General features: G+C 22.2%; 9 protein-coding genes across 9 annotated transcripts; 5 read left to right on the plus strand and 4 right to left on the minus strand. All coding sequences in view use genetic code 6, as the record gives it.

The window, feature by feature from the left end:
* Positions 1–595: 595 nt before the first annotated feature.
* On the plus strand, positions 596–2670 carry TTHERM_00471920 (ubiquitin carboxyl-terminal hydrolase; the record flags this gene model as incomplete). The annotated part of the gene is made up of 7 exons (XM_001033076.3): positions 596–748; positions 926–1087; positions 1210–1737; positions 1796–1876; positions 1935–2027; positions 2084–2456; positions 2543–2670. 7 exons carry the CDS (start codon positions 596–598, stop codon positions 2668–2670), a joined length of 1518 nt encoding a protein of 505 aa, XP_001033076.2.
* A 455-nt stretch (positions 2671–3125) lies between these two features.
* On the plus strand, positions 3126–5176 carry TTHERM_00471929 (NADPH:adrenodoxin oxidoreductase; the record flags this gene model as incomplete). The annotated part of the gene is made up of 10 exons (XM_001470638.2): positions 3126–3215; positions 3295–3510; positions 3565–3634; positions 3697–3838; positions 3894–4014; positions 4076–4134; positions 4189–4486; positions 4555–4827; positions 4882–4948; positions 5013–5176. The coding sequence occupies 10 exons, from the start codon at positions 3126–3128 to the stop codon at positions 5174–5176; spliced, it is 1500 nt and encodes a 499-aa protein (XP_001470688.2).
* Positions 5177–5936: 760 nt separating this feature from the next.
* Positions 5937–8628, plus strand: TTHERM_00471930 (DNA polymerase V; the record flags this gene model as incomplete). Its single annotated transcript, XM_001033077.1, has 5 exons — positions 5937–7643; positions 7702–7830; positions 7885–8245; positions 8311–8414; positions 8467–8628. The coding sequence occupies 5 exons, from the start codon at positions 5937–5939 to the stop codon at positions 8626–8628; spliced, it is 2463 nt and encodes an 820-aa protein (XP_001033077.1).
* A 1248-nt stretch (positions 8629–9876) lies between these two features.
* Positions 9877–14069, minus strand: TTHERM_00471940 (component of IIS longevity pathway SMK-1 protein; the record flags this gene model as incomplete). The annotated part of the gene is made up of 10 exons (XM_001033078.3): positions 9877–10887; positions 10970–11821; positions 11927–12073; positions 12138–12325; positions 12478–12555; positions 12623–12722; positions 12798–12842; positions 12941–13061; positions 13394–13478; positions 13937–14069. The coding sequence occupies 10 exons, from the start codon at positions 14067–14069 to the stop codon at positions 9877–9879; spliced, it is 2760 nt and encodes a 919-aa protein (XP_001033078.3).
* A 49-nt stretch (positions 14070–14118) lies between these two features.
* Positions 14119–15097, minus strand: TTHERM_000471949 (hypothetical protein; the record flags this gene model as incomplete). The annotated part of the gene is made up of 2 exons (XM_012798713.1): positions 14119–14164; positions 14727–15097. 2 exons carry the CDS (start codon positions 15095–15097, stop codon positions 14119–14121), a joined length of 417 nt encoding a protein of 138 aa, XP_012654167.1.
* Positions 15098–16719: 1622 nt separating this feature from the next.
* TTHERM_00471950 (hypothetical protein) lies at positions 16720–17907 on the minus strand (the record flags this gene model as incomplete). Its single annotated transcript, XM_001033079.3, has 1 exon — positions 16720–17907. One exon carries the CDS (start codon positions 17905–17907, stop codon positions 16720–16722), a length of 1188 nt encoding a protein of 395 aa, XP_001033079.3.
* Positions 17908–20202: 2295 nt separating this feature from the next.
* Positions 20203–21600, plus strand: TTHERM_00471960 (TRC40/GET3/ArsA family transport-energizing ATPase; the record flags this gene model as incomplete). The annotated part of the gene is made up of 8 exons (XM_001033080.2): positions 20203–20279; positions 20347–20407; positions 20477–20587; positions 20652–20800; positions 20853–21003; positions 21059–21151; positions 21210–21342; positions 21407–21600. 8 exons carry the CDS (start codon positions 20203–20205, stop codon positions 21598–21600), a joined length of 969 nt encoding a protein of 322 aa, XP_001033080.2.
* A 761-nt stretch (positions 21601–22361) lies between these two features.
* TTHERM_000471969 (transmembrane protein, putative) lies at positions 22362–22802 on the minus strand (the record flags this gene model as incomplete). Its single annotated transcript, XM_012798714.1, has 1 exon — positions 22362–22802. One exon carries the CDS (start codon positions 22800–22802, stop codon positions 22362–22364), a length of 441 nt encoding a protein of 146 aa, XP_012654168.1.
* A 197-nt stretch (positions 22803–22999) lies between these two features.
* On the plus strand, positions 23000–23723 carry TTHERM_00471970 (hypothetical protein; the record flags this gene model as incomplete). Its single annotated transcript, XM_001033081.2, has 3 exons — positions 23000–23026; positions 23134–23603; positions 23690–23723. 3 exons carry the CDS (start codon positions 23000–23002, stop codon positions 23721–23723), a joined length of 531 nt encoding a protein of 176 aa, XP_001033081.2.
* Positions 23724–24033: the final 310 nt, after the last annotated feature.

Consider the following 24033-nt stretch of genomic DNA (forward strand, 5'->3'; position numbering starts at 1 on the left):
AAAACAAAACCTCTAGATTCACTAGTTTATAATCAATTTAAAATGTTCAGTAAAAATATTTTTTATTTTTTATTTGATACTTATATTTTCATTATCTTAATTCATAAAAAAAATAAATTTTTAAATCAAAAATTAAAAATTAATTTATTGTAAAATTAATTTTTAAAAATAGTTAAAAATTTTATGCTTATTTTATTTGAATAAATAAATTATTTTTACTTTACACAAAAATATAATTTATTATTTATAAGATAAAGATTGCTAAATTATTATCGTAAAAAATTTATATAAATAAATAAAAGACAGTTAAATGTTTTTTTTTTTGATTATCAGATTGAGATTCGGTGCTATTAAGTCTTTTTCTTCTGATCTTATTAATTATAAATGATATGAATTAAAAGATAGAATTCTTATCAATTTTTAAGGTCTTTAAATTTTTAAATGATGAATTAAGACTTTATATTCTTATTTTTTAAAAATAAAAAATATAATAAACAAAATCTTCAAAAAATCTTTCTAAAAGATCGATAATTAATTAATTTGATTATTAGCATAAACAAAAGTAAGAGAACATAGCAAAAAATCACAAGACAAAATGGTTAAAGTAGTTTTAAAATGGGGTACGAAAAATATAGAAGCTGAGTTAGATTAGAGTCTTCCAGTGATTAAATTTTAGGAAATCGTTTACTCATTAACTAGAGTTCCTATTGCAAGTTAAAAAATTATTTTTAAAGGAACCCTCTTCAAGGTAAATTAATTTAAAAAAATATTTAAATTGTTCATAAAAATGAAAGCACTATTCAAAATTTGATTAAAGAAATTTTTTACTTCAACAAAAGATTGTTCATTTAACTTCTTAATAAACAATTTATTTCGTTTTTCTTTTTTCTACCTTATTTAAATTAATTTATTTAAATATTTATAGCCTGAAACTGATCTCTCTAAACTTAAATTGTAAGAAGGTAGTGTTATTACATTGATGGGAGCAGCTGAAGAAAATGAAATTAAAGAAATCAAAGAAGAGAAAAAGTTCTATGAAGAAATGACTCCAGAAGAGCGCGCTTTAATTTACAAAGAAAAAACAGGAGTAATTAATAAATATAAATAATATTTTTTATAAAATAACAAACAAACTATGATATGAATCAATAAAATTTCAAATTAACAAGCAATAATAAATTTACTATAAAAAATTTAATTATTTGATAGGAAATTTTACCTGCTGGTCTTGCAAATATGGGAAATACTTGCTACATGAATAGTTCAATCTAGTGCCTAAAGAGAATTAACGAATTAAAGAACTTCTTATAAAATAGATAGATACCTGCAGGTTAAGGAGCTTAAGGTTTAGTAGGTATAGCTCTTTAAAGATTGTTTAGAGACTTAGATAAGAAAGGTGAAGCAGTTAAACCAATACACTTTATCTAAAGTTTTATGACTGCATTCCCATAATTCGCTGAAAAAGAATAAGGTTCCATAGCTTTTAAGCAATAAGATGCTGATGAATGCTTTTAAAATGTTATTTAATGTATTGAACCTTAAACAAACTATGAAGACGAACTTGGTAACAAAACCAATTTGATAAAGGATATTTTTGAAATAGAATTTGAAGTCAAATAAACAAATAATGACAATATTTAAGAGGTATCAGTAAAGAGTGAGCGTTCTAAAAAACTTATGTGCACAATCGATAACTAATCAAATCCAGTTAACTAACTCACTGAGGGTATAGAAGTTGTAAGAAAAATGTTTATTAATAAAAAATTCTTAAATAATTAATTTATTTTATATCAAGAGTCTTTAAGGTACAGTATAAAAGAATGGACAAGATGGATTGCTTCACGATTTTACCGAAACTAGAAGAATTAAGAAATTAGTAAATTAAATATCATCAAAAAAATTGAATAAACAATATTAATTTTTACTATTTACAGCCAAGCTACTTAGCTATTTAAATGATGAGATTCTTCTGGAAATAAAAGTCTGAAAGCTCACGTACTGAAGCCACTAAATCTAAAATCCTTCGTGTAATTTATAATATAAAATTATTTTTCTATTTTCAATATTTTATACAAAATAAAAGAGTGTAGCCTTCCCAAAAATATTAGATGTAACACCTTACTGTACTTAAGATTTACAAGCAGCTATCGAAAAAGGAAAAGATTATGAAAAAAGATAGTAAGAATAAGCAAATAAAAACACAGAAGAGAAATTTGCTGAATATAAAAGAAAGCTTGAGTCTGAAGGAAAAATGATACCAGAAGATACTAAAGCTCTTTATAAACAATTTAAAGAAGTATAAAAAGAAGAAGATATCAAATAGCATGATGAAAATCTCTATAGACCTCATGGTTAGGGTTTAGATAATGGTACTTATGAATTAGTTGCAGTATTAACTCACTAAGGAAGAAGCGCTGACTCAGGCCATTATGTTGGATGGGCTCATAAATCAGGAGGTAATACTAATTTTGTGAATTAATTAATTATTTTTTACATTGAAAAACAATAAATTAAACTTTAAATTATTGTATAATATAAAAAGATGTTTGGTAAAGATTTGATGATGATGTAGTAACTGAGGTTTCTATTGATGAAATTCTTGATCTTAGAGGAGGTGGTGATAGACATATGGCCTATTATTTAATTTATCGTAAACTAGAAATTCTTTGAACAAAATCTATCAACAAAATACGATTTAATTTCAATAATAATTAATTTTTCTTAAATTCATTTTTATAAATCTATCTATCTTTCTACATTCTGTTTGTTTGTTTTTTTCTATATATTAATTCAAAAGCAGTAGCTTTTTCAAAAAATATTTTAAGCATTATTTTTTTTTTTTCAATTAAAGTTTAGATAAATACATTTTAAATAGCTTTCGATTTGACTAAAATTTTATTAAAAATATAAATAATTAGATATAATTCTATGTTTAAATAGCAAAATTATTGCAAATATCTTTTTCAAAATATATAGAATTCAGTAGAAATAAGCAGAATACAATTTACACTTCTTGCTTATTCTCGAAATTTAATTATTATTCCTAATAAATTGATACAAAAAAATATTAAATAAATATAACCCAAGGAGAACTATTAAAAAACTTAAGCATAAATTCAGATAAAATGTTAAAGAATATTGGTTTAATAAGAAGATATTTTTGCTAAGCCATCAAGCAAGAAGAAATATAAGATTTAGATTAAATTACTATCGCAGTAAAACATCTATAGCTTTTACTAATTTATGATTCAAGTTTTTTTAATTAGATAAAAAATTTAACAACTTAAATATTAGATTGTAGGAGGAGGTCCAGCAGGATTTTATACTGCAAAAAAAATACTTAGTGATAATGAATAAGCTCATGTACATATTTTTGAAAAACTCCCCTTTCCTTATGGTTTGGTGAGATATGGTGTTGCACCTGATCATTAGTCAATAAAAAAGATTATTAATGATTTTAAAGAAGTAAGTCATAACCCAAGATTGAAGTTTTATGGAAATGTCACAATTGTAAATTAATTTTGAAGAATTTAACTAAATTCATCAAATTAAATGTACTATTAGGGTAGAGATATTACTGTTAAAGAAATAACTGAAAATTATTCAGGAGTTGTTTATTCATATGGTGCTTAAAGTAAGCAGTTTATATAATTATGTTGTAAATAGTCATTTCAATAAGTTAATTTAATATTTAAGATGATAAAAAGCTTGGTATACCAGGGGAAAATGTAAAAAATGTATTTTCAGGAAGAGAAATAGTAAATTGGTATAATGGACACCCAGATTATTCAAATTTACCTTTGGATTTTTCTAAAATAAAAAATGTAGTAATCATTGGGTATAAATACATTTATTAAACTTTAAGAATTCTTAAATTATATTATTATGTAAAGAAATGGTAATGTTGCTTTAGATGTCGCTAGAATTCTAATTAAGGCTAAGACTGGTGAATTAGATGATACAGATATCACTGCTAAGTCTCTGTCTGAGTTGAAAAGAAATAATATAGAAAATGTACATTAATTATAAATTAATAAATTAACTCATTAATAAATTTATTTACATAAAAATGTAGATATTTTTAGTAGGAAGAAGAGGATTGATTTAAGCATAATTTTCTATGAAAGAATTTAGGTAAATATTATTTGGTTATGATATTTCCACACTAAATTAATTTTATATAAATAGGGCTTTTTCTTAAACTAAGGGTGCTAATTTTTATGTTTGGAAGGATGAATATGAAAGAAGTTTAAATGAAAATTCTAAATGGGAGTTTAGTGATTAAATGAATAGTGCTACTCGCTTAGCTAGAATAAACAAAAGAAGATATGATATCATTAAAAATTTAAAATAAATACAAAACTTGAAAGATATTGAAAATAATTCTTAAATTAATGTACATTTAAAAGCTCTCCTTTCACCTTTCTAAGTTAATTCTGATAACGGTTACGTCTCATCAGTTGATTTTCATAGAAACACATTAAAGGTAACTTTAATTATTTTTATCAGTTCTTATATTCTTTTAATTAAATTAATATTTAATTTAATTTTTAGGGAGAACCATTTGAATAAAAATCTTATGTAGAAGAATCTTTAGGAACAGAAAATATTAAATGTGATTTATTGATTAGATGTATTGGATATGAAAGTGAAAATATTGATGGTATTTAAATTCCTTGGGATGTTTAAAATAATAAAATAGCTCATTATAATGGATGTGTCTTACAACATAACTCTAAAGATAAAATTTAAATTGGTAAATATGCATCTGGTTGGGTAAAAACAGGTCCAATAGGAGTTTTAGACTAGACAATGCTTGGATGCATAGTAAATATTTTTATTTAAAATAATTGATTCAAATATGTATTGAATAAACATTAGGAAACAACAAACAATATTGAAAATCACATCAATCACTTAGCTTTAGTACCTAAAAAAGACTGTGAAGGTAATTAATTAATTAATAATTAATTTTTAAATTAATGAGTAAAATAATTATTTTTAACAAAAAGAAAAAATAAATTAGATTTTAAAAGAGAGAAAAGTTTAAGCTGTTTCTATTTAAGATTGGGAAAAGATTGATGCATATGAAATTAAAAAAGGCTAGTAAAATAAAAAAATTAGAGAAAAGATTGTAAATATTGAAGAAGTTTTAGAGTTGTTAAGATATGAGTGAATAATGAAGTTTAATTAATTTATAATGTTGCTATTTGCTTTATAAAATTATTTAAAAAACATTTATTTTATTTTTTAATTTCTACTTTCACAATTTATTTTTTAATTGAGAAAATTAAAACAGCATAAATGAATTAATTTTAAGAATTTGAACATAAATTTATTGTCAAATAAAAATTATTTACTTTCAATATTTCTTTTTAATTTTATCTTTTATTTTCTTGTTAAAATTATTTTATTTATTATTAAGATAAATCATTTTATTATTTATTTTTACTTAGACACAATTTTATACAGAAGATTTTTTTAAATTTAAATTTGAAGAATAATATCCAAAAAAAAAAAAAATCTAGCTCACTATTTATTAATGGTTTAAATGATAAAATTTGTATCTTAAAACAATAATTTTAATTTCTACTTCATTGATTGTTATAATTATTAATATCCTTAATACTTCATTTAATTTTTTAAATTTTTTATTGAATTTAAATAAATACTTCTATTTATAAAATAAATTCAATTATTATTAATTATTATAGGATTTTTTGAGCAAAATTTAAAGAAACACTCTTAATATATCTAAAATTTTATTTATTGGTTATTAAGAAGGTAATAACGTATATAGATAGAAGAAGCAAAAAAAGTAAATTAAAGAGTTTACTAAGCTAAAATTAAGAAAAAGATTAAAAATAAATAATAATAAAAAAGTAAATTTTTAAAGTATTATATATAAAAAGGGATATCACATAACATTTAGAGAAATGGATGACAAAGAATTTTTAGGGTATTTTGAAGCTTTGAGCAAGAAGCCAGTTAACTAAACTATCAAGTAATCAGTTTTAGACAGCATTGATAAAATAGTTAAAACTCTCCAAGCTGTAAGCCATACAAAATCTGTCTCAAATATTTAGTAGGATAAAACCAGCAATTAACTTGCATCTGCTGGATTCGTTTCATTATTTGGAGAAAAGATTATTGAAGATGTAGATTACGCAATAAAACGTTGTGTTCGTGGTGGTGGTTAATCCAAAGAGGCTTATATTTAAATGCACTACTGCTTAGCTCTTAAAAACATATTAGAAAAATTCGGCTCTTCAATTAACATTAAATCTTTAATTGAATACATAGTAGAACAAGTATCTAAGAAAAATGCTCTTTCTAAAAGTGAAGTTAAACACTTTAGCATGGGTCGTTTAGCTCTTTTTAAGAGTGTCATCTTATCAGAAATAATCGAAAAGCACTGTGAAAACGCTTAGTAAATTTATGACCTTTTATATGAGTAGCTAGAAAACGAAATGTCACTCTTCCCATAAAATGTTCTTGACATATGTGAAAATATATTCTAATAGAAGTTGCATCAAAAGCATAAAGCTAAGTTATACTTCAATCATATACTTAAAAACGAATTAAAAAACCACACAGGAGTTTCACTTCGTGCATTGGTTATTGGTCACTTCGCTCATAAGTTGAACAACAATGCAACTTTTGCTCAGTAATCCTACTTAGATGATAAAATAAATAGTATCAAAAACTTAAAAAATATTCTAAATGATATTAAAGATCACTACCCACAAGAACACACTGCCACAAATAGTTTAATAGCATACTTACGTTCAATATATAAAAAGGAATCATAGTGGATAGATTTCTGGAAAAATATTCTTAAGGAATTCTGCCTTGCATCTGATGATGATGAAGAAGAATAATAATAGGAAGAAAAAAGTAAAAATAAATAAAAAAAAAATAAGAATGAAAACAAAGAAGAAGAAGAAAATAGCAGCAATAAAACTGTTAATTACAGAAATTACTTTGTAGCAGTTAACTTATTTAGACGTTTTATAAAATCAAAAGACTTTTCTATCAATGACTTCAAGTGTATAGCTATTGAAGAGCTCTTGCATTTATGGATTCGTCACTTCTAAGTGAAAAATGAACAAATGAGAAATTTAAGTACAAAAACAGAAAAATCTTTCTCAAAGTTACTTGCTAAATTCAATAGTGAAAATTTAAATAAGGAAGAAAGAAAAGCCATTTTAGATGTATTTTATCTTTTGAGAGCTAAGACTACTCTTAAGTTTACTCCAAAGATGAGCTTAGCTAAAACTGTTTACTCATTTATGAACCAACAAGAAGCTTCCGAGTTTTTAAATTTCCTTAAAAAGTAAATGCACAAGTCTGCTAATTTTATCAACGAATATGTTTTTTATCTTAACGAAATGTATGTATTTGCTGAGTTTTAATTTAGTAAAAATCCTAACACCTTCGAAAACGAGTTCTATGAAATCTGTTATCACCTATTTGAAAGCACAACTAACACTAAACTTTCTCTTTTATATTCAAAGTAGAATGATGAAGTAAAGGGTGAAATTACTGAAAAATCCTTCATTCAAAAATATTCTGAATTAATCACTTAGCTTTTCAACTCTTTGCTTTCTTCAACTCTTAAAATTCCTTCTTAAAATTTCAAGGTATTAATTTTAATAAACTTAATATAATTTATTCAAATAATATTTTCCAAAATAAAAGGATTAAAAAAGTTATATTTGGAGAGGTTTAAATAGCAAAAATGAATTCTGGATCTTCAATATTTTAAAATATATTGTTAAAAAAGCAGAAAATTTCACAAATAATGAATAATTGACCCATACTATTAAGGTAAAAAATATATTTTAGCATTTAAAAAATACTAAAATATTTAATATTTGATAGGAATTATAAGAGTTCATAGATATGGCCAATAAATTAGAAAAAGAAATTAAAAACAATTTAGAAAAGAAACGTGATGATGAAAATGGATTTAGTAATAAAAAAAAAAGATCTTTCTGCAATTTATTGATTGGAGTATGTGTTTTGAGTTTATTCTATCACGATGAAGGATTATAAAATCTTGATGAACTTAAAGAAGTTTATGAATCTGTATCTTAACATTATGATGAAAAGTTAAAGAAAGAATAACCCAAAAAGAAAGTAAAGATTTCAAATAACGAAGGAAAAGATGTAGAAAAAGAAGATGAAAATTTCATTTAAGTTTTATCTGATTTGCTCGTTTCACTTTTGACTAAATCAGCTCGTAAAAACTAATTACTTTAATTCAATAACATTATTTAAATTAATTTTTTTTAAAAATAAATTAAGATTATATGAGAGAAATAACTAATTTATGCTTCTAAACATTTGTTCATGAAGTTGACTAATTCTCATTATAAACCCTCATCGATGTTATAGCTCGTCCAACAGAAGTAAAATTTACATTTATTAAAAGATTAATATTTAAAATTGTTATTTTTATAGGAATACTTAAATGACATGCCTCAAGAAGAAGAAGGAGAAGATGGCGAAGAAGAAGAAGAAATGGAATTAGAAGATGATTAGGATGATATAGAAGAAGAAGATGAAAATGCTGAAGACGATGAAGAAGAAGAAGAAGAAGAAGAAGAAGAAGATGATGAATGATTTATATTTTGAAAACAAAACTAAATGTAAAGTGATAAAAAAACTTATTTTTTTGCAATTAGAGATAAAAAATAAAAAAAGAAGATTTAATCTCATATTTTATAAAATTAAAATTATATAACATAAACTTAAAATATTGATTTGTTCATATTTATATTTTATTTGCGTAATAATTAATTAATTCACTTAATCCTAAAATTATCAAATTATCATAAAATCTTTTTAAAAAAATATTAAATAACAAATTAAAAGTTCTTCTTTATAAAAATAAAAATTTTTTAATTTAAACTTAAAAATATATTAAAAACTGTCTAAAGAGAACACTTTCCGACCAAAATTTTCTGTCAAATTAAAAAGGTATCCATAATTTAAATGAATATTTTTTTTTTACAATTTTTAATAAAATCTGCAAAAAATAAGTGCTCATATTATTAAGGTGTTATAAACTAATATTTTACACATTAAAAAAATTGCAATTAAATCATTACTAATGATTTATTCGAATTAAACACTCATAAAATCTAAAGTTAAAGAGTATAAAATAAAATTATTTGTAAAATTTTAAATGGCAAAATTTAAACTAAGTTTGAGATAAAGGTAAAAATTGTTTATATCTGAGAAATGTTAAAAGTAGATGTAATCAGTATAGTTTAGAAATATGTAATCTATTTGCATAGGATAATTAAAATATTAAGAAGATAACTCTATACGAATTGATTGATGATAAGTTTATCTATGAGTATACTTATGTCTCACCATTAAGTTCTCTTATAAATTTATATACATATATATATCAATTTATATATAATATAAAATAGGTTATTAGAAGAAAGTGTTAGTTTACTTTTTTTGTTAATTGAGAAGTAAATAAAGTTAGTCTCAAGATAATTAAAATGAGAAATACTACTGAAAGTCTGTAACGATAGGAGTAGGTTATTATAAGAGAAAAGAGAGAGAAGAATATTATGGACGGATGGATGGATATATTGACAGATTATATCTCAGGTATTTAAATTTGTTTGCATTTTTATTTTATTTATTTATTTAAATGGATAATATATGTATGCACTATATGTCTTTAGCTGATTCATTCATTTATTTGTACTTTCGTTATTGTTATTGTTGTTATTTATTTTTTTTTCGTTAATTTGTAAAGAGAATTTTATAATAGTTAATGATAATATTTAATAAGATTTAAATTATAAATAAAAGATTGAAGCAGTAATTTATAAAGTTTGACCTAACCTATCAATCAACTTTTATTTTTTTCTATATGACTTCTTCTCCTGGTGCTTTAACCATATTCTTTTCTTCATCGTCATCATAATTATTTGAGAAGATATTATTGTAATTTGAGCCTGAATTAGATTGGTTATGACCTAAATGATTTAACTCTTATTTATTTTCTATTTAAGATAATTTTTCATTTTTGTTTGAAAATTCGGGTTTACTTATCTTATTTTCCCCATTTTAATGATCATCTAAGATTGATGACTCTTATTCCATGTCATCACGTTACCTTAATGATCTTTTAGAATTTAACTTTGAATAGCTGCTATCACTTAAAATTGATCCATTACACTTATCATCCTTTAATTCTTCATCTTTCTTCTTTCCAATATTTTCTATACCTAAGGACTTTTCTTCTATTTCTATTTACATATTATTTTATGAGTGTTGATCTTCGCTTTAATCTCCATCCAAATCTTAGGCTAAATCAATGCATATTTCGAGTTTATTTGATTTTTCTACAGTAGTTGTTTCATTTTATGATGAAAGTAAAGATTCTCCATTTACGTTTAAAGTATTCATGTTTACAACTAAAGAAGAACTGGAAGAAAGAGAATCTTCTTAACCATTTTAACTATTATTATTGCTTTAAGATAATTTTTAATCTTGGATTAGTTTAAAATTATCATCATCATCGTCATCATCATTTTTGAATTGCTTCAGAATCCTTTCTTTCATAGATTATCTTTTAATCATGTTTTCTTTATCTCTTTCTTGTTACTACTTTTAATCTAATTAAGGAGCAGCAATTATAGAAGAAGGAACATCATCAGAGTCGAAATACTTTTCTTCTTCAATTTATTCCATAATTGGATGAGGTTATTACAAATAGTCTGAATTCTAGAAGTCCAAATGCTCATTTCTATCCTAGTTAATCCAATCTTTTTGCTATCCATATGTTTCTACAATCTTTTTGAAGCACAATATTTTTGTTTATCTAGCTTTGAGCTCTTCTCCAAAGCTATTCATCTTTAAAAGTTAAAAAAAATTATTATAATAAATTAAAAATTTAATAAATTTAAGAATAAATCTTATAAGCACAATTAATTACTATATATTTAAACAATTTAGGTGTTTAGTAGTAGTTTTAGACAAGTAGATAATGCATCATATCTTAGAAGGTAGAGTTAACTAAATTTGATCTTCTTTCATGCTTTTTATAGATTTCCCAAATCTTATCAATAATTTTGTTGCTAATTAAATGAGAGATTATAATATAATCGCTTACGATTAATGACCTAACTAACTTAACCAATGCTAAGTGGATAGCTTTATCATTACAATCCGATCTAGAAAAGAGCTTTATGATCAATTAATTTTTTTATACATATGCACGAAACTTTGTTGGTGATAGCTTATATGCAAGTTAAAAGAGATCTAAAAATTGGATTACAAAGTTTATGAATTAATTGTTTATTTCTCCTTTAGAATATTTTTCGAAGCAATAAGAAAAGAAATCATTGATAAGTAGATTTACAATTTTATCATCCAACTCATTGTTTTTCATGGATTCAAAAATAACTTTGAATACTTCAACTACTTAAATTTGCAAACCTGCATCTTCATTTATCAATATCGAGCTTAAAAGTGCTAAATATTACTTTCTCTACTCAATAGTTGTGCCTTCTCTGGTGGTTTGAATATTATTCTAGCTGTATCTACTAGTTTACTAATTTGCATGACTATAGCTTAAAGTTTTTTCTCCAGTAAACAGAAAAGAAATAAGTTCTTTTTTGTTTTCATTTGCTAAAATAGTAATTGCTTCCATAAGCTTCAAACTTTGCTTTGTCTTTAAATCTTTATCTATTTCTGTTTCCTAAATTATTTTAAGGGCTTAGAAGAAAACTTTGTAAAAGTTGTAGTTATTCATGATTTCAACTAATTAAGGCTTGAAGGTTAATTACTATTAAATTTTTTTAAAAAAATTATTAGTATTTAAGAATAAGAAAGAGTGAATAGATAAATAATTAAAATTCTATATAAGGTGCCAAATGTAAATTTAATTTACAAAATTAGGATTATTAATGATAGTCAAAAGTTCACCTATGAATTTGATTGAATCTCCTAAATTATCAAAAAATTTTTCACTTAGTTCAGAAATAAAATGTCTTTCTTTAATATATTCAAGAATTTCCATGTTATTGCGTGTTATAATCTATTTTATAATTGATATTATTGTTAACTAAAGCAAGAAAAATACAAAAATTATTTTTTAATACAATATTAAAGGTGTTGCTAGTTGATTCTTCAATGTATGATGCAATCACGCTATCTTTAATGTACTAAAGTCTGTAATTCATATGAATTTTTTCTAAAATTTCATTATTTTTAATTTCTATGATTTGCTTGAATCTAGCTTCATTCTTTTAGAGTTCTCTATAATTTTCTTTTGGTGCACCGCGCTTGTCTATTTAAAATTATATACAGTTAGATTTAATAATTATTATTTAGTTAATGATATTTTATTAAAATAACCCCAAACAAACTGTCTGTATTTGGAATTTTAAGTTTTATATTAATAAAATATAATTAACTTTATTTAGATCTTTATAAATTTACATTCAAAAGCTCCTAAACAGGCATAGAAAAATTTATCATTCATAAGCATCATAATCAACTTCTGTTCATTCGATAATACTACATTTATATTTAATTATACATTTTTTATTAATTGGCTAATAGTAATTAATTTTAAGTTGTTTACTAAGTTTTTTAACAATAAGGTGTATTTGCTCTAACTTTTCTGTTTGCTTTTACACTTCAAGTTCGTCAAAAGTTTCAAATAATTTTTCAAGAAATTCAGGCTTTTGGTGAATATGATAAAAATATGTTAAAATAAATTAAATATGAATCAAAATCAATAAGTGTTTGTGAATTACTTTGTAAACTATTCCTTAACAAAAGTGACTCAAGTCTAAATCGATCTAATTATTTATATACCAAATTTAGGATAAAAAATTAAAAGTAATTTTTTTAAAAATAAATATTTAAGATAAAATTTATTTCTACAAATGTGTCTTACTGCTTCTAGCGTTTCATCTAACTTGCTGAGATGAGGCATTTACAAATCATCAAATTAATCAGCATTCATTGAACAAGGTAATTCTGCTAAATTAGTTCCATTATTTTTCTTTATATATTCCCTATTATTGATATGAATAGATTTAATATGTTTGACTTCAAAATATTGCATTTCTTAATAAAAATCAAAATATTTAATTTCTAGCTATAAATCTATCTTTTTTTTTATTTAATAAATCAGCATCGCTAAATTTTTTTTTTTCAATAACTTTTGTGACACTTGATATAAAACATACCTAATCTATCTTATTAAATAAATCCTAATAAAAAAAAGCTGATTATATCAATAGAAGTTATATTTAATATTTCTATTATTTATTGTCTTAAGTAAGTTTATTTAGCTAGATACTTTTTTTACAATTCTAAAATAATAAGAGAATTCAATGAAAATTACCAAAATTCATTTGTAGACTCAGCATCAGTAAAGCTGATAGCAAATTCTAAATTAGTAGATTTTTCCTTACAAATAATTATAGAATCTATATAATTAAAAAATAAAAATATTAAAATAGAAATGATTGATTTATGCTTGTGGTTTTTTGTCTGCTTAATTTAAAAATTTTTCTTTATTTAAATTTGACATTCATAAGAATTTAGAACGCAAATCAAATTTAAATATCTTAAATTAGAAAATTTTAGTTTTATGGCACAAAAGTAATCTTTCTTAAATTCACCATAAAACTATTCTATCTACTAAAAAGTAAGCTTTTCTACCAAGCTAGACATTAACCAATCTTTTTATCACTATGTAATAAAATATGCAAGGGGAAAAAATTGTATTTGATCAAGTACAATATGTGCTAAAAATACTTGCTTGACTGATTTAGTAGTCTTTAAGCTATAAAAGAAAATTGTAGGCGAATATAATAAAAATATGTATTTAGTAAGTTAATTAGTTAGTTAATTTGTTAATAAGTTCTTTAGCATAATTAAATACCATTTTATTTTTCATAGTAATTATCTGAATGAAATCTAAATCTAATTATGACTTTCTAATCGACATCACGGCTTAGTCTTTTTAATTCATCTTCTTCGATATCTAAATTTTATTAAATTTCATCAGTTGACATTGCCTAGGCTTGAATATAATCTTCAGTTTCTTCAGTCTGAGGATTAAATTCACGAATTTGATACAAGCTTCCCACGCCTAGATCTACCCATTATTCTATATTTATATTAATTTGAGATCATTAATAAATTTTAGTTATAATTCATTAAATAATAACAACAATTTCATCACTAAAAAATATATTTTTTTTATTTTAAATTCTCAATTGCTACTACTGCATCATAAATTTAGGATTTAATAAAATAGCCTTTGTTTATTTATGACCTTACTGTTTATTTATTTTCCAATCAACATTATCTTTAATCTAGCTACTTTTCGCTGCATTTATTTTATTAAATTAAGAGCATTTTTTATACATTTACTTTACTTAGTAAATAAAATGTAATTTACTCTTCCTGTCCGCTAAAGGTTAACAAGACATTTGCACTTTTTTACAGCTACTAATTAAATACAGATATGTATATTTTTAATCCAAATATACACAGATTTATTCCTTATTCATTAATTTACTGCTATAAATTCTTTATTTAAACAGTAGCTGGGCTTTTTGCTGATTTTTGTAATTTTTGTGGGTTTAGTAGTAGGAGATTTAAATAGCTGCTAAATATATTTGTAAGTTGATATAATTATTTTTTAATGCTAAAATATAATGGCCTACCTTATCTAGTGAGATAGTAAATTTTGACTTTCTAATTTTTATTTCCTATCTGCTTAGGTTAAGCAGTTAACGGATGGAGTCTACTCATAATTTTGCTCTTCTTCTTTATCTATTAATGTACGTATTTATGTTGTTGTTATATCTTTTTATCTTTAAAACTAATCTGAACTTTTCTAGTCACTAATTATGTTTACTTCTTTTTTTGTTTCTTTCTTATTTTTTTTGTTTTTTTTTTATTTATTATAGATTTTTAATACCTCCTTTTTTTTAAATAAATTTTCTTTTATTTATTTTTCTTTGATAAAATTTTTTTTGATATATTATTTATTATTTGCATTAAGTTGTATTGTCTGCCTTTTATATTTAAACATTAATGCCTAATTGTTTATTTATTTATTTTTCCTAATATTTATTTAATGCTCTTTTCTTTCATTATATTTTTTACATTTACTAATAAAATTCAATGATATGCACCAATTTAAAAATAATTAAATCAGATCAATACTTAGCCTTTTGTTAAATTTAATTAAAATTCCTTCTTTTTAATTTTTTATTTCCCTCTCAGTACATCTATTTTAAAACAAAATACATGAATTTTATAATTGGTGTCTAATAAGCAACCAAGAGTATATTTTTCTGGTTTGTTATTTAATAATTATTTTGTCATTTATTCATGTGCATTAAAATCTAATTTTATGTACTTTTTTTATTCTTCATGCTAAATAATTCTTTTTGTTGTAAACATTTATTTTTATTATTTTTCTAAAATAAATTGATATATTCTTATCATACTGTTTAAGAATTATATTTTACAATTTTTGGTCTTTTTTGCCACACTTTAAACCATTTAAAAATGTAATAAATTTATTTTATTTGTTTTAATTCTCTCTTTCTATTTTTTGGATAATTTCTAACAATGTAGTAAAATATTTTTCTTATATTATTTGGTTATTTTCAAAATTTTTAATATTTTTATTATATGAAAAATAATGAGTTGAATAGATTTAAAAAATATGTTATTAAATTTAAAAAATTAAAAAATACAATTAAATTTTGAGTAAAATTTTTGTAAGAGATAAAGAATATTTTATAGAATTTAACTTAAATTAATTATAAGGAAAAAAATAATTTCAGTAATAGTAGAAACATATTTTCTTTTAGATTGATATGTTAAAAATCTTTAATATAAAGATTCAAATAAAATGACATTTTCTATTTCTATTTAAATAACTATTTTAAAACTATTTTTTAAAATTTTACTTTAATTTTAAAATTTAGTTTATATTTTTTTATAATTTATTTTTATGATAAACTTGTCTAGATAGAAAAAAACTCTAAATCAATTAATTATGTAATTTTTACAGATATTTAATTTTTAAATATATGATATAAAATTAATTTTAAGTAATTTACATAAAAATAATTATTTATTTAAATTTCTTTAATTAAATAAAAACTAATATTATATCTAATAATATATGCATTAAATCCACTGAAAAATGAAAAAATTTTATTTGAAAAAAAATAAAACATTTTTATTACTTTTAAATTAAAAGTTGAAAAAACTATAATTATTTTTAAATGTGTGTTCAAAAATCTTAATTTTTATACGAGTAATTAATAAGTAATTATCTGAAATACTTAAAATTAAAGATAAAATGAATAATGCCTTTATCTTTATTAAACTTATTTCAGCTATGTTTGGTTGAATTGAACAAAAATAAATAATATAAATTTGTGATTTACTTTAATTAAAATAAAATAGTTAAATTAGAATAAAATTTAAAAGAAAAAATAATTTTTTGAAATAAAAATAATAAAAATAAATTAAAAAATAAGTGAAGAATAAAAGAAGTAAGTAGATTAATGAACTTAAAAATTTTAACTAAAATACTATTAATATAAAATGGCTTATCTAGCCTTTAAACTAAATTATAAATATGCAGTAATTATTTGAAATGATGATATATAATATAAAGTAAATCAAATCATTTCAATGAGTCTTATTAAATGATTCGCTTTCGATCACTAAGTCAATAATTTATCCAACAGTTTTATTTGGGTAAACCCTAGCTAATTCCAAACATTCCATGTATTCTTTTTTGAGCATTAAACTAAGCTTTTTAGCTTTTTCATTTAATTCTGGAGAAATGTTAATTGTTCCTTCCATTTATTTTGGTTATTAGTTAACTTAGTTAGTAGATGTTGCTTCTTACTACTCTGTTTAGGTTTATTTTGTAGCTTCTTAGGTTGTTTTTTGTTAGTTTTCAACTTATTAAGTGGTTTCTTTAATCTTTTCTTGAGCAGCAGTAGTAGATGTAGAAGTAGTTTTATTTTCTGTAGAAGTTGAAGAGAGAGTAGGTTTTTCGAACTTTCTCTCTATTTTATAATTCTTTTCAGGGTTTTTAGAGTCGTAGTATTCTCTATACTCACCTTCAGGTGTACGCTTGTAGTATGACTTTATACTGTGAACGTTAGGATCATTTTCATTAATTCTTTTATGGATAGATGATTCGAAATCTTCAAACATTTTATGAAGTCTTTACTATTCTTCTTAGAATATCTTATGAACATCAGAAATATATCTTGGACTTTCAAAGAAAGTATCAATATCTACGAAATTATCTTTTGAAGATAAGTTTTTATCTTCTTAAGTATTTCTTTGAGTAGAATTATTGGCACTTTCTTTAGCCTAAGTTGTTTGCTAAGAGGCTTGAGTTTACTCTTGTTATTAGCATTGTTTAGAATTTGTTTATTCGTTTTCTGATGTTTTAGTACTTTCTTCATTATGAGGTTCAAATATTTACTTTCTAATTCTGTTAAATTCTTAGTTAAATAATTAATCAAGTCTAGAAAAATGATCGTGGTGAGCATATCTTCTGAAAGGTAACTAGCTAAAGAAGTCTCTATGGAAATCATCAAATTCTCTTAATATTTCTTTTTGTCTTTCTTTGAATGAGTTCATTAAGCTGTTGTGGTGATGATTCAAATTGTGGCAATCTGATTCGTGACCTTAGCAACTAGCTTGATTGTTGTTATTAGCAGAGGAAGATTAGCTAGGGTTGTTTTATGTGGAGAATGATCTATAGACTCTTTAGGGTAAATAGCTGCGTCTGTAAACACAGAAAGGGTCGTTGTTAACGAGTTTTTACAAACATCTTATCATGTCTCTTCTGCTCATTTTATATGAGAGGTATTGTGTTGTAGTTGGTGTGATAGTCTTTATGATTAAGTTGTTGTTTATTTAATTTTTTTAATTATTATTTTTTTATAGAAATAGTCTGATCACAGATTTTGATATTTAAAGAATCACTTATTAAATATTGTTTGAATACAATGAATATTTACTAATCAATATTTTGTAAACATTAATTAGAAATTTCTTGAAGTTAAGAATTAATAATTTAGAAAATTTCTTTTATTTGGCTCAGATTGTTTAATAATAGGAAGGTTTGAAATTTTAGAAAGTTCTAAAAATTTCTATCAAAAATAGTTGATTAGATCATTTTAAATACAATCCCCTAAAATTATCTTAAATTCGCAAAAATATTTTATGATAGAGTTCAATAACAGATAATTTATACTTTCTATTCTGATTTCTCGATTATTAATAAATCGTTATAAGATTATTAAAAATCAACAATCTCTTAAATTAAAAATGTCACTCTTCTATTTTATCCCTAAAGATAATATCAAAATATGTTAATATTCCAAATTTATCATATTGCTAATTAATAGAGAGGAGGTATCAATGCAATTTGAGTAAGTTTTTGGGCATAATTACAGTAAAGAATTTGATATCAATCAAATATTTTATACTTTATAATTCAAATTCATCCTTGTTAAAAACTAAATCATTAAATATCAATAATTCAAATTAAATATAAAAGCTTATTTTTATAGTCAAAAATGACCTGTTTTATAAAGATAAGAAATTCTATATATTTAACTTAAAAGTATGAAAGCACAACAAAATGAGTTAAAAGCTAGAGAATAAAGAATTTTTTATCGCCTAGGTTATGAATTATTCTAGAAATTTAAATTATTATTAATAATAATATAATAGCAAATTTAATATAAATTTAGGACAATAAACATCTTTAGAATATTACTTATTAATGTAGTTTTAGTAAAGTAATATAATTAAATAAATAACAAACAAAATCAACCAATAAAGACTTTTATCAAAATTATAATTAATATTTTTAAAATGATGTCATAACTGATAATATTTCACATTTGAAATTTATTCAGATTAAATATAATACTAGAGTGATTTTATTTAATTTATAATATTAGTATACTTATTAACATAAAACAAAAATATTAAAGGAATATTATAGATGAAAACTGAAAATACTTCTAAAAATTTGAAAAATAAAACGATAAACTAAAATTCTTTAAATTAATTATTTTAATAATGAATTTAAAAATTCTAATTTTCTATATTGCTTTATCCAAAATATACAGTGTAAACAATTCTACTACCTTTAATATAATTTTTTATTTTAAGAATATTTAATTATATATTAGGTTTAATAGAAAAAATATAATGTATATTTAAAGGATAATTTCAAATTCAAAATTTATCAAATTATTATTTTATGGGTTTTATTAACATAAGCGTGCTTATAAAATTTTCAATGAAAAATATTATTTGATACTTAAATGATTTTGTACTTGTTTTAAAAACATATTGAAATTGAAATATAGAAAAAAATTAAGAATTAGTTTAATTTTTTTAATTTGAGACTTTGGTTTTATGTAATTTCTTTATGCAATTTAAATTTGAGTTCAAAAAAGGTTGACAGAATTTATCAATAATAATAAACTACATTATTTTTTATTAGTAAGTAAAATATTTATTAAAACTTACTTCGTTTATATTGCAAATAAAGATGGAAAATTTTTAATTTCCGATTATTAGATATAATAAAATGCAAATAATATCCTAGATTATTTTACTTTTAAATAATATAAAAATGTTGGAGTTTTACAATACCTCTAGTCTTTTCTAAGAAAGTTAAGTATTGCATACATAGCAAATTCTTTTATGGATTTAATTATACTTAAAGCTTTTATTATTTAATACTTACTTGAATTTTATAAATTAAATTGATTATTTTACAACTAAAAATTATTATTTTATTAATAATTGATAATCATATATTTTTTTTCTACATCAATTAATAATAGATTTTTTTATTATGAATTTAAAGAAATTTACCTTTTAATTTCCATAGAATAAAGAATATTTCTAATTTTCTGATAGAAATTATTTAAATAAAAAATTAATAATAATGTAGATTGATAAATAAAATAACAATTATATGCAATACTTTAGACAAGATTTTTATGCCTATTTAAACCCAAAATTAAAAAATTAGATTTCAAAAATTTACTTCTTTATTAAAGCAGAAAAAAAAAGATATTTAGTTAGTTAGTTAGTTACTTAGTTACAAAGCAAATTTATAAAATGGATTAAGAAAGAACTTTGAAGAATTTACTTGAAAAAAAAACTCTTAAATGGATTTTTGTTGGCGGTAAAGGAGGGTAAAATATTTTTGCTTTGATTGACAATTATTTAAAATATTTTTTATATTTTAATAAATTAAATTAGTGTTGGAAAAACCACAACTTCTTCTAGTTTAGCAACTTTATTAGCATAAAATGGAGTTAAGGTATACATTTTTTCTTTGAGATGATATAAATTAGTTAATATATTTTATAATTATCATAATTAAATAAAGGTTTTGATTATTTCTACTGATCCAGCTCATAATTTATGTGATTGCTTTGATTAAAAATTCAGCGGAAAAGAACCTACTCCAGTAGCAGGTATTGAAAATCTATGGGGTATGGTAAGAAACTTAGAATTTTTAATAAAAGTCTTAATCACTAATGATTTAATATTTAAATTATTAGGAAATAGACCCAACAATAGATCCAAATTCCCTCAATTTTCCAGATTTTGAAGGTTTTGAAACAGATTAATCTACTAAAAACTTCTTGTCTGAAATTATTAGCTAAGTTCCTGGTATTGATGAAGCTATGAGTTTTTCTGCTTTAATTAAGTAAATTGAGATAAATGATTATAATTTATTAAGAATATTTCAATATTTTTAGATCTTTAGATAAATACAATTTCGATGTTGTTGTATTTGATACAGCTCCTACAGGACATACATTAAGACTTTTGAACTTCCCAAATTTATTAGAAAAAGGTATTGAGAAAATCATAGCTTTAAAGAACAAGTTTTAAGGAATCTTATCAAGTGTAATATTATTTTTAAGTCAATATGATTTCTATATTCAATAAAAAAAATTATTAGATTGCAGGTTAATAGAATTTTGATAAATTATTTGGTGATTTGGAAGAAAAGAAAAAAACAGTTTAATTAGTTGTTAACTAAATGAAAGATCCTGTATTTTTTTAAATAACAAAAGCATTCACTTAAAATTAATTTATAATTAATTAATTAGAATAGAACCACCTTTGTTGCAGTTTGCATTCCTGAGTTTTTAAGTATGTACGAAACTGATAGATTAGTTTATGAATTAGCTAAATATGAAATCGACATATAAAACATTGTTATCAACTAAGTCCTCTATCCAAGTAACTTATTTATTAAAAAAAATTAAATTACTAATTAAAAATATTTATATAAATTTATTAAAAGATGAAACCTGCAAAATGTGTAGGTCTAGAGCAAAAATGCAAAAGAAATATATGGATTAAATATTAGAATTATATGAAGACCTTCATGTTGTTATTGTTCCTCTCTAAGAATCTGAAGTTAGAGGTGTAGAGAATCTTAAAAAATTCTGCTAGCTCCTTCTAACATAGCAAGAAATCCCAAAGATACCTGAGTGAAAGATTAAAATAAAATTTTTAAATGTTTAAAATTTAGGTTATTTGTTGATATAAACAAACTGACCAAAACAAATAAAGTTTTAATAAAGTAAAGGGCTTAATATATTTATGATAAATTTATTAAATTAATTTTTAAAAATTATATGTATTTCTGACCAAATAAATATATTTGCGAAGTTATTATTTGTATAAATCTTTAAATCAAATGAAAAATAAATTTATGAAATATTTATAAAAAGATATTAAAACTTTTCAAATTTTTAGTACTTTAATATATTCAAAAAAAAAGATTTTTTTATTATTAAAAAAATCACCATAGATTATCATCTATTTTTATTTAATTTTTATTCATTTTATTTTTAAATTATCATTAAAAAAATATCTTCATTTACTACTTAATTTGAGGTGGGCAATAATTATAAAATAAAGAATATACGATAAATTATCAGATTGTTTGTTATGAAATATATTTTTATAAAAATATTCTGGAAAAATAATGTAATTCTTAAGTATAAAAATAATCTTTTTGGTTATGTATTTTATCTAATTATAAAATATTCAAATCCTATAAATTTGATTTGCTTTAATTTGAAAATATGTTTAATAGACTTATAATTTGTTACATTTAAAGAATTATATAAGAAAGAATTAATAAATTTTTATATTAGTATATTTATAATTTATATTTGAAATTAAATCTGTTTGAATGTCATTTTATTTATTAAATTTATCTTAAATAAGCAGACTTTTAGTGGTGTTTTTCATTTTGTTAGAATTTTATATTTCAAGGTTACAGCTTTTTAAACTTTATCGAATGATTTTCCTTTCAAGTATTAATACTAGAATAGTATTATAAAAACCATTAAGAAGACAAAAAAGAACAATAATCCATAAACAGAATCTTCGTTCGATGAAGAAAAAAATTTGAAGATAGATGCTTATAATTCAGTAAAAGTTGCAATAAAAGCTATACCAATACCTTTGATAGAACTTCTTTGAGGATTTATTGCAAAATGAAGCTAAATTATTAAAACTCTAATAAGATAATATGAAGCTCCTAAAATAGTAGATATTATAGAAATTAGCACAATATCAAAAGTTTAACTACCACTATAACTATCTTTCAGCTTATAAAAAACCAATTAAATAATACATACTATCAAGACTACAATAGAGGTATAATAGATTGTCTTATATCTCATTTATATACTATTTTTTTAAGAGCTGACTAAATAAACTATAGGAGTGCAGAATAAAAGACCTCCTACCTAATGAAAAGCATCCAAAAAGTACTCACTAAATGATATTTATTATACTTAAAAGCTTTAATCTTTATCAAAGCAAGTGTACATAGCACATACTTCAGTCGAATAATTTTTTAAAATAAATCTTAGGTAGGATGAACCCTTAAAAGAAGTTGGAAATAGTAATACTATAGCTAAAAAAACTAAATATAGATAATCTCGTTAAAAGTATATTTTTTTAATTTAAGATGGATACATGTTATAGTTTTTGTATTTTATATATTTTTAGTATTCTACACTACTTAGCTTTTAATCTTCTATTTTAAAAATCGTATCAAATAAAACTCTCATTGGTATTAGATGTGATATTATACCTAAAATGCTAAAAGCCAATACTATATACTAGACTGTATATTATTCATTGTAAAAATATGACACCACACAACTTACTATTCTAGCAAGACAAGCAATTATATTAAGGAGAGACGAATTAATACTGGCTTACTTAAAAGTTACGGCAGAATCAAATATGATTTTTTCAAAGCAAACAAGATAGGCTAATTTCACAAAAAATGAAAAACTATAACCAATAAAAAATATTTCCATTTCATTTGAAATAATGCTAAATCCTTAAATAATAATTCCTATTATTGAAATAGCCATCGAAAACTAAGAAATAGAAAACACAGAATAGAGATCCATAAATAGCCCACAAAAAATAGAGACGAATAAACATTCTGTTGTTTCAGCTGCTAATAAGTATTTAGGAAGAATCTAAAAAAAGCTAGGTTGTTTTAATTGCTAACCTTTTATCATTGGGTACTCTTTGTTTACGAAACTAAAAGGTAAGTACATAAAGAATCTTGCTAATAGTAATGAAATAATCAATTTAGCTCTATTATTATTGAGAATTTATAAAATTCTGGGATAGATCGTTCCTAAAGGTGGCTCGAAAAATACATTTTTTTACTTTTTCGTGTACTTCAAAAGCTTAATTTCATTTAATGAATCCGTTTTCTTTTACTTTTTCTATTATTTGTACTTCGCTATCTTGTTTTTATTTAATATTTCATCTTATAATTCTAGCTTTTCTTCACTATGTAATATGAGCATTTAAAGCTAATTTTTTAAACTTAATAAAAATTATGGAAAATAATATAGGAACAAATATAAATATTTATTTATTTTG

This window comes from Tetrahymena thermophila (assembly GCF_000189635.1).
Source record: "Tetrahymena thermophila SB210 genomic scaffold scf_8254565, whole genome shotgun sequence".
In the NCBI taxonomy this organism is placed as follows: domain Eukaryota; phylum Ciliophora; class Oligohymenophorea; order Hymenostomatida; family Tetrahymenidae; genus Tetrahymena; species Tetrahymena thermophila.